This window comes from Cupressus sempervirens, chromosome 9 (assembly GCF_028749045.1).
Source record: "Cupressus sempervirens isolate cs-2001-9-10 chromosome 9, ASM2874904v1, whole genome shotgun sequence".
Classification (NCBI taxonomy): domain Eukaryota; kingdom Viridiplantae; phylum Streptophyta; class Pinopsida; order Cupressales; family Cupressaceae; genus Cupressus; species Cupressus sempervirens.
This window is the reverse complement of record NC_143126.1, coordinates 223816070-223833170: the sequence shown is the minus strand read 5'-3', so window position 1 is coordinate 223833170 and position 17101 is coordinate 223816070. Positions and strand designations below refer to the sequence as shown.

General features: G+C 32.3%; 1 protein-coding gene across 1 annotated transcript; it reads right to left on the bottom strand.

The window, feature by feature from the left end:
- Positions 1–9772: 9772 nt before the first annotated feature.
- On the bottom strand, positions 9773–11057 carry LOC149538317 (zinc transporter 11-like). The gene is made up of 3 exons (XM_089802803.1): positions 10533–11057; positions 10283–10391; positions 9773–10152 (listed from the first exon to the last, which is right to left on the bottom strand). The coding sequence occupies exons 1-3, from the start codon at positions 11055–11057 to the stop codon at positions 9773–9775; spliced, it is 1014 nt and encodes a 337-aa protein (XP_089658929.1).
- Between the last annotated feature and the right edge of the window lie 6044 nt (positions 11058–17101).

Genomic DNA, 17101 nt, shown 5'->3' with positions numbered 1-17101 from the left:
ATAACAAAGTTTCTTCCCAAGATAGCTAATGGATTCTCATATGTAGGAAGGTGACACCTCACAACCATTCACCTAATAAGACATGCTTTATTAACCTAAGCGAGATTATTAAAAGTGTAGGAAAAACCTAGCAAAATAGAAAAAATAAAAAATTACACTAACACCCCCCCCCGAATCTCTCAAATAAGGAAACTAAAATCTACTCTTGCACATAGAAAAGCTCTAATACCATGTTAGAATCTGAAAAGATTAATAACCCAGAAAACTAGTGGAAAGAGTAAATATCTAAACTGTGAATGCAAATGATACAAAATCAAAATAGCAACACAAAGTTAGTCTCTAAGAGAGTAATGCAAATGCTAGAAGCAAAATAGCATTAAGAGGATGTAAAAATAAGAGATGCAAATACAAGCCAGGTAGCATGCTTATATAAGCTAGGAAGAGGGAGGAGGTGGCAACACCAACCAATGAGGAGCAACCATCTATTAGACTAAAGATAGCAAAGTACCTTCCCAAGATAGCTAATGGATGCTCATATGTAGGAAGGTGACACCTCACAACCATTCACCTAATAAGACATGCTTTATTAACCTAAGCGAGATTATTAAAAGTGTAGGAAAAACCTAGCAAAATAGGAAAAATAAAAAACTACACTAACAAATATCAGTCATTTATCACCTACAGTTATTGACTTCAAGTTGTTGCTGCAAACATTTATGTTCAGCATGACCAGGTCTTTTACAATAGGAACATTTGACCTTTTCTTTCTTAGACTTATCACCCTTGGAAGATGGTGTATCAATAGTTGCTTTTGAAGAAACCAGCATATGATCCTTCTTCTCCTCGCTATTCTTTTGTTTCTTGTCCTTACTGTTGTTGTTACTACTTTGTCCTTGTTATTCTTTTGTGCCTTGGTTGGTAGCTAAGGCATGTGACTTAGAGGACTTAAGAATGCCCATATGGATTAGCTTGTCCTATTCTCGAGTGAGATTGACAGCAAAATTATCTAAAGATGGCATGGTGAATTGAGTATTGAGTGCACCCTTAGTAGCATAGAAGGTAGAGACAAACATAGAATATTTTGAACTTAGCTTAGAGAGAATACTAAGAATCAGTTGTTCATCTTTCTTTTCAATTCCAAATTGTTTTAACTGTAGCCTTAGTGATTTCAATTTGGTGAAGAAATCTTGGATTGTGTTGAAATTGCCTGGACTCAAACTAATTAATTCATTTTCCAACATATGACCCCTCATTGAATCTTGTGTGCCAAATAGTGTTTCTAGCTTTGTCCATACTTCATTTGGTGTATCCAAAGACTCAATGTAAAATAGTGAGTCAGGAGAAATAGACAAACACAATGTTCCATATGCCTCATCACATTTGTTAAACCACTTAGGCTTGTCTTCATCTTTAGTAGGTTCAGTTTCAAGTCTCATAGTTATCCTATTTAATCTAGCTTTCTTTAAGTGAATTTTCATGCGTGATTTCCTCTCAAAGTAATTGTATGGAGTTAGGATGGGTATATTTGTTTGATCCATGATGAAGAAATGCAGAGAAGAAATGCTAAAAAGAAGAGAACTCAGCCACGACAATGCCCCCCCTTTTTACTCGATCAAATAAACCCCCCAAGAATATGATTTGGCACTTTATTTTAGTGCATTTACAACTACCACTAGAAAGAAATACTTAGTGGTCTTGATTTCAATGCATTACAAACACTCATGAAGAGTATATGCTAAAAGTGAAACTTGTGCACAATAATCAAAGAAACAAATAGCACCACTATGATCTACTCGAAAAATCATGCACTTTCAAAAAAAGAATCGCCTCGATATGAGGTCGTATGAGAAAGTTATGATCCTCTGAATTTTCCAAAATGAGAACTGTGCACAGTCATAGCTGAGAATTTGCAATTTCTGAAGAATTCATGCATGAAAATCAAAAAAAAACTCCACTAGTGGATAGAGGACAAAAAAATAGCCAAGTTCATAATAAGAATCATCAAAATTGGAATCCGTATGAGCAAGAATGAGACATTTGAAAACTGCGTTCAAATCTGCGACTGCCAATGGAGAGGGGTATGGTTGTAGTTTTGCATGCTCAATTCTACAAAATTTATAGCTTGCATGCAAAATATAAAAGATACCCAGATGGTTTTTCGGGGCTACGAACAAAACCTAGAAAGCATTTTTCTTGCTGATGTACAGAAGATGTTCCTATAGTGTTAATCAGACACCTTTAATAGTAAAAAATGGCTCCAAAAATCAAAAAATGACCCAAGCAACCAGAATATGACATGCAAATGCTGGATCAGCTTCCTAAGTCCATCAATGGCATGCTGGAACCTGCAAAACTAATTGAAAACTCCAAATATGCAAGTTGGTTGTTGGATTTGAGATTGAAACCCCAGAGAAAAACCATTTTTGTCAAAACATTTCTGATTCTCAAGATCATCCAAAGATGCAAGAGAAGAGCATACTTCATTTTTTAAAAAACTACAATAAATTTTATTAGCCCCTCCTGAATCTCTCAAATAAGGAAACTAAAATCTACTCTTGCACATAGAAAAACTCTGATACCATGTTAGAATCTGAAAAGATTAATAACCCAGAAAACTAGTGCAAAGAGTAAATATCTAAACTATGAATGCAAATGATACAAAATCAAAATAGCAACATAGAGTTAGTCTCTAAGAGAGTAATGCAAATGCTAGAAGCAAAATAGCATTAAGAGGATGCAAAAATAAGAGATGCAAATGCAAGCCAGGTAGCATGCTTATATAGGCTAGGAAGAGGGAGGAGGTGGCAACACCAACCAATGAGGAGCAACCATCTATTGGACTGAAGATAGCAAAGTATCTTCCCAAGATAGCTAATGGATGCTCATATGTAGGAAGGTGACACCTCACAACCATTCACCTAATAAGACATGCTTTATTAACCTAGGCGAGATTATTAAAAGTGTAGGAAAAACTTAGCGAAATAGGAAAAATAAAAAACTACACTAACAAATATCAGTCATTTATCACCTATAGGTATTGACTTCAAAAAATATATCATTTAGAGAGAAGCTCTTCATAAATTGAATGAAAATGGCATTCCCAACACAAAATACAATGTCAAGGATATGGTTATGGGCTTTGAGAATACCTTGGATGTTTAGCATAATAATGATGCCTTCTCAATACCCAAGGTAAGTAAAAACCTCCAAAGAATTCATTTGTTTCTTTTGGTTCTTTCCAAGTCTTCTACTACCATCAATGAGCTTGTCTCAAAAGCCCATTCAAATAAAAATAAGAGAAATTAAGAATAGTTTATTTAGCATGAAATTGTATTTTTAGTATGATTGAGGTCCTTCATCTAAAAAATAATAATAAATAGAATGTTTGAGAACTTATACATCACTAGTGGGCATTTCACTAATTCAACCACTTTAAACTAAATAATGTGGTTCCTTTGTAATTCTTCTGAATTTTTAATTTAGAAATAATTTTTTATCTTTGATGATCATTGGGTACCAATATATGAATAAATTTTGATCATTAATTGAATTGTTTTTCAATACATAATAATTGTTACAAAATTGCTATGTTCAATGAAATAGGTGTTCCTAGCATTTAGATAAGAAAAACACTCTAGACTATTTTCATAAGATAAATACCTTAATAAATATTTCCAACTACAATTTCCTTATTGTAAGTGCATGTGAGTAGCTATCATAATACCATAATTTAATGTAGCCAAAAACTAGTTGGGGAGTCAATTAGATATCTTTGCATTTCAAGTCTTAACAAGTGCCACATAGTGGCATGTACTTGCATTATAGTTTAGAAATTAATAATAATCTAATTTTAGTTTGATAATAATTATAATATTTATAGTATAATCAATTTTTTTTTTTTTGAATTTTTTTTTTAAGATACATTATTTTATTCTATTATCTATTATCTTTTATTTGTTTCTATTATCTCACAAGATTTCAAAGATTAAAAATAATTAAAATATTGATAAAAGGATATTAACACTAGTAGTAAAGTTATAAATCTGTTAATTGTATTGTACTTATGTGCTATAGTTGGTAGTAATAACTTAATTTATTATTTTAACCTATGTTGATTGTAATAATTAACAAAATTTAGTAAATATCACAATGGTTATTAGTAATGTAAGATTAACAAAATACTCTCCTAAAATATAAACAAAATAAGTAAGAAAGGATATATTTTATAAGTAGACATATTTTTCTTAAATAAATATTTAATAAACTATGATATTTATTTTTAGTTCATTGTAATTGAATGTCATTTGTAACTCCTAAAGTATTGTCGGAAAAAATGATTCATGGAGAAGCCTCCAAAAAGGCAGTCCTACAAGACAAAACAAATTCAACCAATCATATTGACCCAAAATATTTTTTGTAATATATGAAATTAGTAAAGAAATATAACAACTTTAGAAATATTCCAATTATTAAAAATTTTTCTTTTATGATTTGGTTGAAATCAATTTAGTAATTGTACTAATTGTGCACATGTGAATGTAATAGTACTAGTGCAAGTACAATAAGAGATATTAATATTTCATAATTTTAAGAATTACATGAATTGTTTGAAGGTGATGGTTACTAATATTTTCTATAGTTGAAACCTTTGAATCTTGAAAGAAAGCATAAATTATTTTTATTGAGCTTTTGATTAATTTCACGCTTATAGTAGTTAGAAAAGAAGTTTGATGCATTTTGAGTTTGAGATGGTAAATATTGAGATTAATTTTTTGTGATATGGAGCATAATCAGACTCAAAGGTTTATTCAACACGATTTTTCGCATATTATTTCTACAAAGGTTTGAGGGCAGTGCCCCATGTGAGCTCCCTATTGAAGTAAAGGGTGGGGTCGAGGGGCAATGACCCCATGGGATTTTTTGAGGGTAGCCCTCCTAAAGCCAAAAAATGGCCCTACTATTGTAAAGGGTGTCGGTTGCTAATTTTCTATTGGATGACTTATTTTAGCCCTAGTTTTGTAAGCAGAAAATGCTTGTATAAAGTGGCTTAGGGTTAGGGATTTCAAAATGTATGGGAATAATGCAACTTCTTGCTATGGTATTGAGCTATAAGGGATTGCAGATTGTAATCACTAGATAATAATAATATTGGACTTGATGTTGGTGGACGTAGCCCAAGGATTGGGTGAACCTTGTTAAATCTTTGTGTCTTTTGTTCTCTTTTGTGCGATCTATTAATTTCTCATATTGGTTATATTTTCATGTAAGTATTATTTATGTTAACTGTTATTTATGTCTGTGTTTGATCCTAACATCCTTGGCTTCCTAAACAATTATATTAGAATATGGTGGTGTCTTTTTATTTAGTTATTACTATCATGTTTTTCATATGGTTGAAATAGAGTTAGTTTATAAGATGTGTATTTTTGTATGCTCACAATAATTTTATATTTGAAAATTGTGTAGGATGTATTATGTAGTACAAATATATTACTCTTGTCCAATTTATATTGTTAGGATTTCTCTAGTTAGATTAGATATCTTCTGGACTAGAAAAGGTTATAGGAAAATGTAACTTCTTTGTGGAAGGATGGAAACTCACTCATACAATATTCTCTCCAGTGATGTTTTTTGTGCAATGGTGTCATTCCATGACTCCTCTGTCATTTATTCAATCCTTGTTTACGTATATTCTTTAACTAATTTCTCAGAATTCTTATTGATTTCGATTTAACATCTCATGTGATATATTGATAGTGCATTTGACAGTTTGGTCAAACACTCTTCATTATTTTTTGAACTCAAATTTTTGCTTATCCTATTGGACAAATTAGTTGAATAATGTTCTTATTAATAAAAATAAAAAATAAAAAATTATATTAATTCGACACTTTCTAAATTGACCAACTTTGTTGTCTGGCATTTGTTGATTATATGGTATATGTGACAATCCGGCGTTGTCGGACACCTGAAAGAGGATCTCGGACAGGTGAAAAGGAGGAAAATCATATGGATTGGAAATCCGTGAGAACTTCCTTGCTTGGGTGGTGCGATTTTTATACATGTAGTGTCGGGAAAATGATGAGTTTTCCATTGTCTGTAATTATGGTTTAATTTTCGAAAAGGCAAGTGGAGCAATCCATATTAACGGTACAATTTTTTAATAAAAGTAGGAGACAACCGAAGATCTTTGGCCACCGTATATAAAAGCTTCTTCTATTGTCTTGTGAAAGAATGGTACAAATTCATTAATATACATAGTCTTAGTTCTCTTTCTCTAAAACCAACAAATCACAATGATATTATATGAGGGTTTGTTTAAATCTTAAATTTTAATATGGTCCATTGAACAAGAAGATTAACAGTGAAGGACTCCAAAGAGCATTGTGATAGGGATAGACCGTTGCAATTATTGATCTTTGTTATGAGTCATCAGCTTCTATTGACTCGTCAAAGCTCAATACAGTGTCAGAGCCTGAACTCTAGTCACTTTCCATTTGGAGGTCAACAATTCTTGTGGTAACTATTCTGATTGGGCAAGGAGATCTGATCTGGGGATTATATATAAAAAGTGGTAATTTTGTAAAACTATGAATGTTCATGAAACTTTGTTTGTCAAGTGGATCGTATCAGTGGGAAATCATCAACCAATTGATCATGTTTATGGATTGAATTGGTTTTAATTATTCATATAAGCAATTCAATAATTTTAATTATATTGAATTGTACATCTGTGATCGTCTTCTTATAGATCATTATTAAGTTTCAATTTGTGAATAGTACATGATCCTGAAGACACGTTGAAGTGATTTCGTATCAGAAAATATTAAACGGGATTGACATGGAAAATTCAGTGGACAACGATGATTAATTTATGAATAGTAAATCCTCCAAGTTTTTAAAACTGAAAATTCAAATTTTCCATGGCAAAGCAATAAAAATGTCTTTTTTTATCAGACTTCTCTCTTTGGAAAAGCACTGTAAATGATTTGTCTGTATGGAATTCACGGAAATTCAATTCTACTTCCTCAATATGAAAGCCCTTTACATTTGCAAATTTCATTAATTTGTAATAATTCTAAAAAATTTAAATCTCTTTATTTTTTTTAAATAGTTTGATAATTTATTGCTTATATTGAGTGGTTAAAAACTATTAATTCTCATTTTCAAATTTAGAAGTAATTAGTATAATTTATTTAAGTTTTAAATGAGGCTTTACAGTTTTCAAAAATAATTTGATAGTTTAAAGCTGGTTATTGAGTGGTTAAAAACTATTGATTCTTGTTTCTAAATGTATTCAATGTAATTATTTAAGCTAAATTTACATGGATATAGAGTATAATAGAAAATAAGAGATTTAAAGATGATGAGATACAACCAATTTTCAATTATTAATTTTTCATATATAGGAGTTGATAGTTAGAAGGATATGAAAATATAGGAAGAGATAAGATGAAAGGACATGTAGAAGAGAGTAAGATGAAACATAACAGTAGAGAAGAGGATATAAGAGGTGAAAACATTGATAGAGATTAAACTAGGGACTAATATTAAGACTTGGATTCAAATCTCCTAGAGCAAGTGAACATGAGGCCAATTGCAAGTTTTGAGAGAAGAATTATATATATATAAACCCCTCAAATCTAAAGGATATATGTAGGTGATAATTCCACATTTACACTATTATAACCAAAGGGTAGTTGCAAGAAAGAACTTTACAAAGAGAATTTCTCACTAAACTTATGTTAACCAAAATATTTGTAAGTGTTTATTATTATTATTAAATATGGTAAGATGATATATTGTGTGAATTTAAAAAGTCTAAGTAGTTCATTTCATACTTGAAATGATAGTTAGAGGGATAGGGAGATATAGGGAGGGATAAGGGAAGAGAGGTCAGGGGTGAGTAAGATGAATAATAAGAACATAGAATAGTGATAGACGGGCATAAAGATTGATCATTATATGAGAGAGAGAGAGAGAGTATGGATAGATAAATAGAGAAGATAAAAAATAATTAAAGCAAATTGATTATATATAGTAAGAGGTGAAATGTACAAAGAGTGGTAAGATAAGATCAAGATAGCGAAGGAGAAATGACTTCACGTGTGTATAAGAAAGCTACAAAGGAAATGATAGGGAGGGAGTTAGGAAGAGTGGGCAAATTAGAAAAACATGTGAATATAAATCATAGAGAGATAGAAATATAGAGTAAGATGTAGACTAAGAGATAGAGACAATTTTAATTTATTGACTTAAAATAGCTAGGTTGTCCATTTTATGTAGAAAGGTAAAAATGTTGATCAATATAAAAGTTGATAGGCAAAATATAAAGTGAGACAAGACATGAATAGATTAATCAAAATCAAATATAAAATTGGACAATAGTTATGAAGGGAGAGAAGAGGAGGAGCAAAGAGGGAGAGAGAGAAATATGAAGATGAGAGGAGGGAGATAGAGAGAGTGTTAAGATATATGAGGTGATAGATGAATATTAAAATATACATCAATCAAACAGATATCTATAGAGTAGATCAAAGAGAAATAGAGGAAATAGGACATAGACACATGGAAAAAAATGTAAATAAGGGTAAGACAAGATAGAGATGTTGGGAGGTTGGTGCCTCTGTCCCTTCTAGATGAAGGTACCATTCAACATAAATTGATAGATTTGTGACATGTGCTTAACTGCCTCATGTGGATCCCTGTCTATGGTTGTTGTGATGTTTATTGATAGCTTGAGCTTTTGGTGTAACGACAATGATGATTCCAACAAGCGCTATCAGAGCGTTGAGTTACAGGTTCAAATCCCTCGGGTCATGTTGTGGGGGGATTCTTGGGAGGTTGGTGCCTTTGTCCCTTCTAGGTGAAGGTACCGTTCAACATAGACCAATGGATTTGTGACATGTTCTTAACCACCTCCCATGGACCCTTGTCTCTGGCTATTGTGACTCTCATTGATTGCTAGAGCTTTTGGTGTAACAATAACGGTGATTCCAACAAGTGGTAAGGAGGGAGAACTGAGTGCCTATGTGGGTGAATAAAAAAGATATAAAGAAAAAAGTAGTGAAGTAGATAGGGAAAGTTTATGAATAACTACTCAAGAACATCAACAAAAGTATACAAGACTATTGACTTAATTCTTCCAACCTTCAAAGATGCAAGCGCTAGTTATTAACTTATTGAGATAATTGCAAACAAACACAACAAACTGAGCATAGCATGCCTATCTTCAATCTTTTGAATGTAATTTGTAAATGAAGTTTCAATGTATGTGTCCAAAACTCCTTAAATCGATCATTTCGAGATTATATGGTAGAATTGGGTGGCATTGTGCTCTCTGAAGGAGCCTTTGAAGAATGCTTCTACCTTGTCGGATTCAACCTGTATACTTGTGTGCATTGAAAGAAATTGTTTCTGTGAATTTATGCATTCTAGATTACAAAGAAAGGAAACTATGAATGAGAATGGCACAAGCTTAATCTTAACAATAAGATCATTATTATAAAGAATCTGAAAATTCATTTGGTCCATCAATATGTAAAACATTTACACCCACACCTCTATTTATTGCTACTTAATAACACCGCCACTGTAATCACCTTAACAATCTAAATTCAATCATGAATCTGAGAGCAACAAAACTAACCTGAACTGTACAAAAACATCACTCCTGTAGGATTCGTGATATTTTCATATTAAAACAAAACTGCACATGGATTATAAGAAACAAGAGATTCATCATTCAAAACTTTGAGTCTTCTCTCTTTCTCTAATCCCAAATCATGACCACAGCAATGACTCCAGCTCCCAAAACAACCGCCACGTAATTGTAAAATGGTCTATCAAATGCAATTTCAGTTTTTGCAGAACCATGGTGTTTGGTCCATCGATTGAGAAGATGATTAATTGCCAAACCCATTGAAATTGCATACATCCAATCGGCAACCCGTCCCTCTGTGGTGGAGTCGATTATAATGCCGATTGCAACTCCAATTGGGGAGGAAATGGCAAAAACCAAAGAATAAGCTGCACATGATAAAAGTGGCCTGTTTGGGACAATTTGCAGAAGAGCTATGCCCATTGCAATTGCTGCGAATATCTTGTGCAGACACACTGTCCACAATGCCCTCCACGCATCAGCCTTCGTTTCTGCACAAAAAAAAAGACATTTTTATCTCAGAAATATTACATTTTTGTGTAAGGAGATTCAGAGACCCGTTTTTCCCAATGTAATTTGAATAAAGATTGGATTTTTAGATTAAAGGATAAAAGAAGTTGCCTGCCACGCCAATAGGGATTCCTTCAAAGACAGAATGAAAGCAGAGTGCCAATATCAGCAATAAAGTATCTCCTACAGAGGCTGAGCCAGTCAATGCAGCTTTTTCTTCCTGCAATGGTTCGAATGATTTTTTTCGTAATTAAATAGAATGTCAAACATCCATGAGCTCTAATTCGGTGGCATAGGAATTAAATTAAAGACGTGCGATATTTTACAGGTGGGTATTATATTGCATCCATAACCAACTGACCTGAAAGCTCAATCTTGTGTCGCCACCCTCTGCAGTGGATTCCCCTTCATGACCGATTGTTTGCAAAGGAAGATCATTCGGCACAGGGATAATTTCTTTATTCTTTGATTGCTTGGTATAAACCCAAGTGACAACAAGATCTCCCAGCATAGTAATCAGATATCCGGCAGTACAGAGCATGAATGCAAACAGATACGATTTCGCCGTCAAATCTGTGAAAGTACTTGCAGAATCGCTCAAGAAATGCATTAAGGCCGTCCCCATGAAAACCCCTCCTGCAAATTGGGTGCCCAGCAAAAGAAACGTCCGATTCCAGCTGAAGAAATAAGGAGATATTCCACCGGCAAAGGTAGCAAAGAAGGCAATGATTAGACACCATATTTTCACCAGAATCAGAGATTTTGCTCTTAAATTGGGCTTCGCATTGTCATTATTGTTGCCACTGTCCGAGCCTCCTCCGTGGGATGAAATTAGTGGAATCAGGGAAGCCACGAGAAGAATGCGAAAGCAGTTTCTTGTCCACATTTTTGCAAACGTGACTTCTCAGAGTTGTTGATTTCTGGGCATGTATAGAGGGGTGTCGAGGATTGTACTACACGTACTGCTTTCACCTCTGTACTACAGATAACCTCCATTGTTTTAAATTAATTTGGTTGACCTACGAAGGTCCTCAGCAAGTAGAAGAATATGTGGGGATTTGAAGGATTCCAAATTTTCGGTGTTCTTCTCTGCCCGATTAGAATAGTGAATAGGATATTAGAATAGTGAATAGGATATGGGATATGCTAATTTTCAAATGCACCAAGGATTAAATAAAGTCAAATTTTTTTAATTTTTTTTTTTCAGATTTACCAAAAATGCAGTGATTTCTTTTTAAGTTTTTTGTTGTTTTCAATTACAAACTATGGAGATCATGAAGATCAGATGCTGTTATTTTCAGAAAAATTCATGATGTTTTTTATTTTTTGAAAATTGGTCAACTGTACATTTGTAGAAAGGATCATTGTGTCCATATGATATATGTGTCATTTATTTTATAAATGATTTATTGAAATGATGCAAGTAGAAGAATGAGAAAAACATTAGTATACAATGTACAACAGTTAAGAGGTAGTTGAAGTAATTGTGTATGAGAGAATTTGTCTCATTACAAAATTTGGGATTTTCCAACACCCTTTTCCTAAACAAATATAGATAGATATACATCCTAGCTTTTGTATTCAAAGAAGGTGCAAGGGATATTCCTATAAGTGTTTAATTTAAAAGTATAATTAATGTTTTACATAATAAAATGAAGTTTCGTCAATAAATCTTTGCATGGACCATACATCCTTCTGATATCACTAAAATGAGAGACAATTATTGGTGTAGAGGCTATCAAGCAAAATTCAGATCTTGCTTGTTTATTAAGGAGTATATGTAAACCTATCATTTACAAAAAATTGAGGATAGGTATTTTATTATGGAAGCAATTTTATTTTGGAAGAAAATTAAAGATATATAGAATTTAAGGAACCATTTTAAATTGATATCACACAAAAGAGTAGTTTTATAGAAGTGAGTTGTCTTCACACAACTAGCCTCTTTCAAGGTTTGGAAATTGTACAACTTCAATTTTGTATTTAATGTAGACATCCTAATCCAAGAGTTAGTTTTGATGTAGGAGCATCCTAGTGTAGTCAACAATCCTATATGCAAAGGCATTGACCTTAGATTTGTGGAGTTATGGTTCACATAGCTGGGGATATGTTTGGGCCACATTGCGAAACCTTGTCTTAAGTGTGCATAGAGTTTCGAGTTATTTTCTTGGAGTTAAAGTTTTTTTGGTGATTGTTGGTCATGTATTCCTATTTTCCTAAACCAACCTTGGATCTATTGTATTCATGAGCTTCAATCCCAAGGAGTTGGCATGTGCACTCTTGAATTTAGATTGATGGATGACATGTGGACCTATGGCTAAGGGTGCATACTTCTATGTAGCCAAACGAGTTGGTTCTACATTGAAAACTTGCAGCATGTCCCAAGTATTTAGTTATTTCATGTACTTGTTAGGCTGACCTATGACTTGATTTAGTATAAGTAGAGGGTCTTATGGAGTCTAGAGTCATGACTCATTCAGCATGGAGTAGCTGAAAAGAGTGAATTTAGCAGAGCTAGTAGCTAAGTATGGGCTTAGGAAACAAGAAGGTTGCTTGGTGGCTTACGAGCATGAATTTAGATTCTTCTAAGAGTTCTCTACTAGATTGTGGATCTAGGCTAGCTAGGAGTTGGATCTTGTGAGGTCTTGCAAAAATGTTATTGAATTGTTTTATAATTGGTTGTAACCCAAAAAACCTTATAGTCATGCATGATGGATGTAGATTTTAAGATTCTATTATGATAATTGACATCATTTTGGATCTAAATATCTCTTCTTCTTTTTTTATTATGTCAAGTGTGGTTAATTGTTGGGGGCTAGGACATCTCCTTTGCGGATTCTCCTACCTTGCAGTTGTTAGGTTTGAAATGTACAATTATTGAAATATTCTTATGTAATTAAAACCATAATTTGATTCCTATTCATTGTACATAATAGAAAAATGGTGATAGTTGATAAGGGGAAGTACATATACTTAAATAGTGTAAAATTCAGAAATAGTGTAATTTAAGAAGCATTGAAATGGTAATATTACATAATTGAAATTATCTAGTTAAGTATATATTTTTGTGAAGACCTTCTTTGAATTCAATAAATGTTAATATGTACAAAAGAGTAATGAATTAATTAGGAAGCCAAAAAAGAAACCAACAAATGAACAAAGGAAGAGATTTAGAATCTCTCTTGGCTTTACCATTTTTTTTAGAAGTAGCTTCATAGTTCTAGTTTAAATGTGAGATCATCAAGTGCAGATGTGCTTCTTTTTTTCTAATTATATTGTATGGGTTCTTTTTGCATCTTGCAAAAGTGCTCAAAAGAGAAGGAAGGGTCTATACAAAGTCCTTAATGGATATGACTTTGGAGATTATTATGAAGGTGTGGCCTTGTCTTTCAACTCTGCCATTGTCAATTCTAGCTTAACCTAGGGTAAGGCCTTGTGATTTGTCTATAGTCATAGCCCAAGTTGTGGTTGGGAATATTTGTGTATGATTGCCTTAGAGTTGGGTTATAATGGAATGGTTTTGGGGTTTGAAGGATCCCTAGTGGAGCAATGGAGCTATTAAACTCTATTGTAACATATGAAGGTGGCAAAGGAAGTTTAGACCCTATTGGAGATCCATTAACAAGACCAACCTTGATCCAGAGGTGTCTTGTAAGAATTACATGTTGGAGATTACATAATAAAACCTCTCTATGTAGGCGGTCATTGTCAATAAATTCCTCAAGCCTACGATGTGCATTTAGTGCACTGTACAAACTACAATCATCACATTTTGTTCTTTCATAATTTTTTAGTTGGTTCATTAATAACAAAAAAATGTGTTGCTTGTTAGTCATTTGAGAAGTTGAGTACAACTTAAAGAAGCACTATTTGCAAGATTTTGTATTTCTATTTTAGGATACCCATTCCAATTGATAGACACATTAGACCTAGTCAATGGTCATGGAGTATCGATCTTTGATGTACTAGTTAAGATTTCTATTACTTGGAGAGGTTGTTGGAGATTAGTCATGATCTAGAAAACCAAAATAAATGTGAAATCTAAAAAAGAGAACCAATAACAATGTTTATAGTCTTGAATGGTAATTATTTTATTTCGTAAGGTTAAATGATTACCGTTTTTGTTTTCCAATGAAAGTGAATCCTACTTAGATTGAATTGAAGGTCAAACATCGCAAATTAAGTAAGTGTACATTTAGTGGGTAATATGGATTGGTGTAATCAAGTTGCAAAAACATGTAACTTGAAACAATATTAGAAGTAAATGATTATCTCAATCTAGAATGAAAATCATACAATATGAATACTTTTTAAGATTGGAAATTAAGGATGCCTCATTCTTACAATTTTTGACAAATATTTTACAAAAATAAACTAAACAAAATCCAACAATTTGGACAAATTTTTTGAAGATACCAAGAATAAATATATATACTTAAAGTAAATTATTTAGTAGATGATATAATAAAGAATACAAATATAATTCTACTCTAGTATGAAATATTATTTTACTTCAAATTTAACAATTGTATATAGGATGATTGAGCATAAAAATTACAAAAAGAAGTCAAACTTATTAAAGAAATTATCTATATATTAGGGAAAAATAGTGTAAACCAAAAGCTATGTGTAATAATGCACAATAGATACAAAATTTGTTAGATAATGACAACAATTGAAGAAAAGTATAAAAAATTAAGATTGTGAAAACAATTTTTTTTCTATTTTAGAAAAAGAATAGTTTCAAAAGGAAACATTAAGTTTTTTTTAGGAATGAATTAAGTTTTATTCTATGTTGAGAAGCTTTTCCCTTATCTTCAAGAAGTTATATCTTTCTTCTTTGTCAAGGCATAAAATAATGTCTGAGTAGAAATATTGTAGCATCAACTGTGAAGTTGGAGATGTAATGAGTTTCTTCTGAGCAATAAGAATACCAATATTTTTCCCGTGGATGTTTCCTTGATATATTGTTAAGGTTTTACCACATATATTTTGTATTATTGTTTCTCTTATTATTGTTATTTATTTCTCATATTATTTCTTTACATCTCACTTGTGTTGTAAGTATATTATTTCTAGTTAATGATTTTGCTTCCATAACAAGTGGTATCAGAAAATATGCTTTTTGTACTAGTTGTGCTAGAATTTGGTGTTGAGTTTTTGCAGCATAAAATGGAAAAGGTTTCAAATGCAAGATTTCACGTGGAGAAATCTAATGGAAAAAACAACTTTCAGTGATGGAAGCTCAAGACACATGATTTGTTAGTGCAACAAGGATTGCACAAGGCATTAGCTAGAAAGTCAAATAAAATGATAAATATGATAGATGATGATTGGGAGGATTTGAATATGAGATCCTTAAGCACAATCTAGTTGTTTTTGGCAGATGAGGTTTTTTTCAATATTGTTGAAGAAGATACAACTACAAGTTTATGGGGTAGAATGGAGAGTTTGTATATGACAAAATCCTTGACAAATCGAATCTACTTGAAGAGGAAATTGTATAGCTTATGAATGAAGGAAGGTATACAAATTTTTGATCATTTAAATGTTTTCATTACTCTAACTTGTCAATTGGTTAGTATGGATGTAAAAACCAAAGATGAAAACAAAGCAACTACACTATTATGTTCTTTGCTCGAATCCTAGAATCACTTGGTTACTTCTATTAGTTTTAGTACAACTGACTCCTTTGAATTTAATTTTGTTGTGGGAGCTTTTTTCTCCAAAGAGCTACAAAGGGAGTCTAATATTTACATCTCCAAGTTGGAAGCAATGATGGAAAGAGGTCATTCCATAGAAAAAGGGGAATGTTTAAGAGATAAATCTAAGCCCAAGTCAAGAGGCAAAAAGAGTAAGGGAAAATGTTGGTATTGTAATAAAGTATGGCATCTCAAGAAATATTGTTGGAAAAGAAAGGAAGATAATGATGAACCCAAAAAGGAAGCAAGTCGAGCTGAAGCAAATTTAGGTACGATTGGAGAAGTTTTATCTATTTATAATATCTTACAATGTCAAGATGAATGGATTTTAGATTCTAGTGCTTCTGATTAGATGTGTCAACATATGAGTTGGTTTTCTTATTACCAACCTATTGTTGGAGGTGTTTTCTTAAGGGAAATAGTGCTTGTCGTAAGACTATTGGGATTGGGAGTATTAGAATCAAGATGTTTGATGGTATTGTAAAGACACTAATAGGGTTAAGACATGTACCAAAACTAGAAAAGAATTTAATTTCCTTGGATGTTTTGGATTTTGGTGGTTATACATTCTCTTTTCAAGGTAGAGTTCTTAAAGTGTCTAAGGGAATTTTAATGTTGGTGAAGGATACAAAAGTTGGAAATATTTATAGGATGGAAGGAACTGCAAATGTAAATCATGCGATAGTGATATCTAAGGAAAGTGGTGAATCTACTCATTTATGGCAACAACAATTGGGTTATATGAGCGAGAAAGGGATAAAGATACTAGTAAATCTTAAGTTTCTTCCAAAATTAAAATCTTTGAATTTAAATTTTCTCAAGCATTGTGTCTTTGGAAAGAGATGTAGACAGAAGTTTAAACCTATTAGACATACAAGAAAAGGTATTCTAGACTATATTCATTCAAATGTTTTGGGTCCATCCCATGTAGTTTCTTATGGAGGAGCATCATATTTTTTGACATTGATAGATGACTACTCAAGAAAGTTATGGGTATTTTTTCTGAAAATAGATTGAGACAAGTATGAAGATATGTTTTGATCATTGTTTTGTCACTGATGTGAAATGTGCTACTTGTTGGTAAGATAACTACTTAGATGATTTGAGTATTATCATTTGTTTGATTGATGAAGATGATTTGATCAAATGAGATAAAAAGAGCACCTAGAGGAATGGTTGAGTTATGGTAGAAAAAGTAAGTACAAAGATTAGTTAAGACAGTGATATT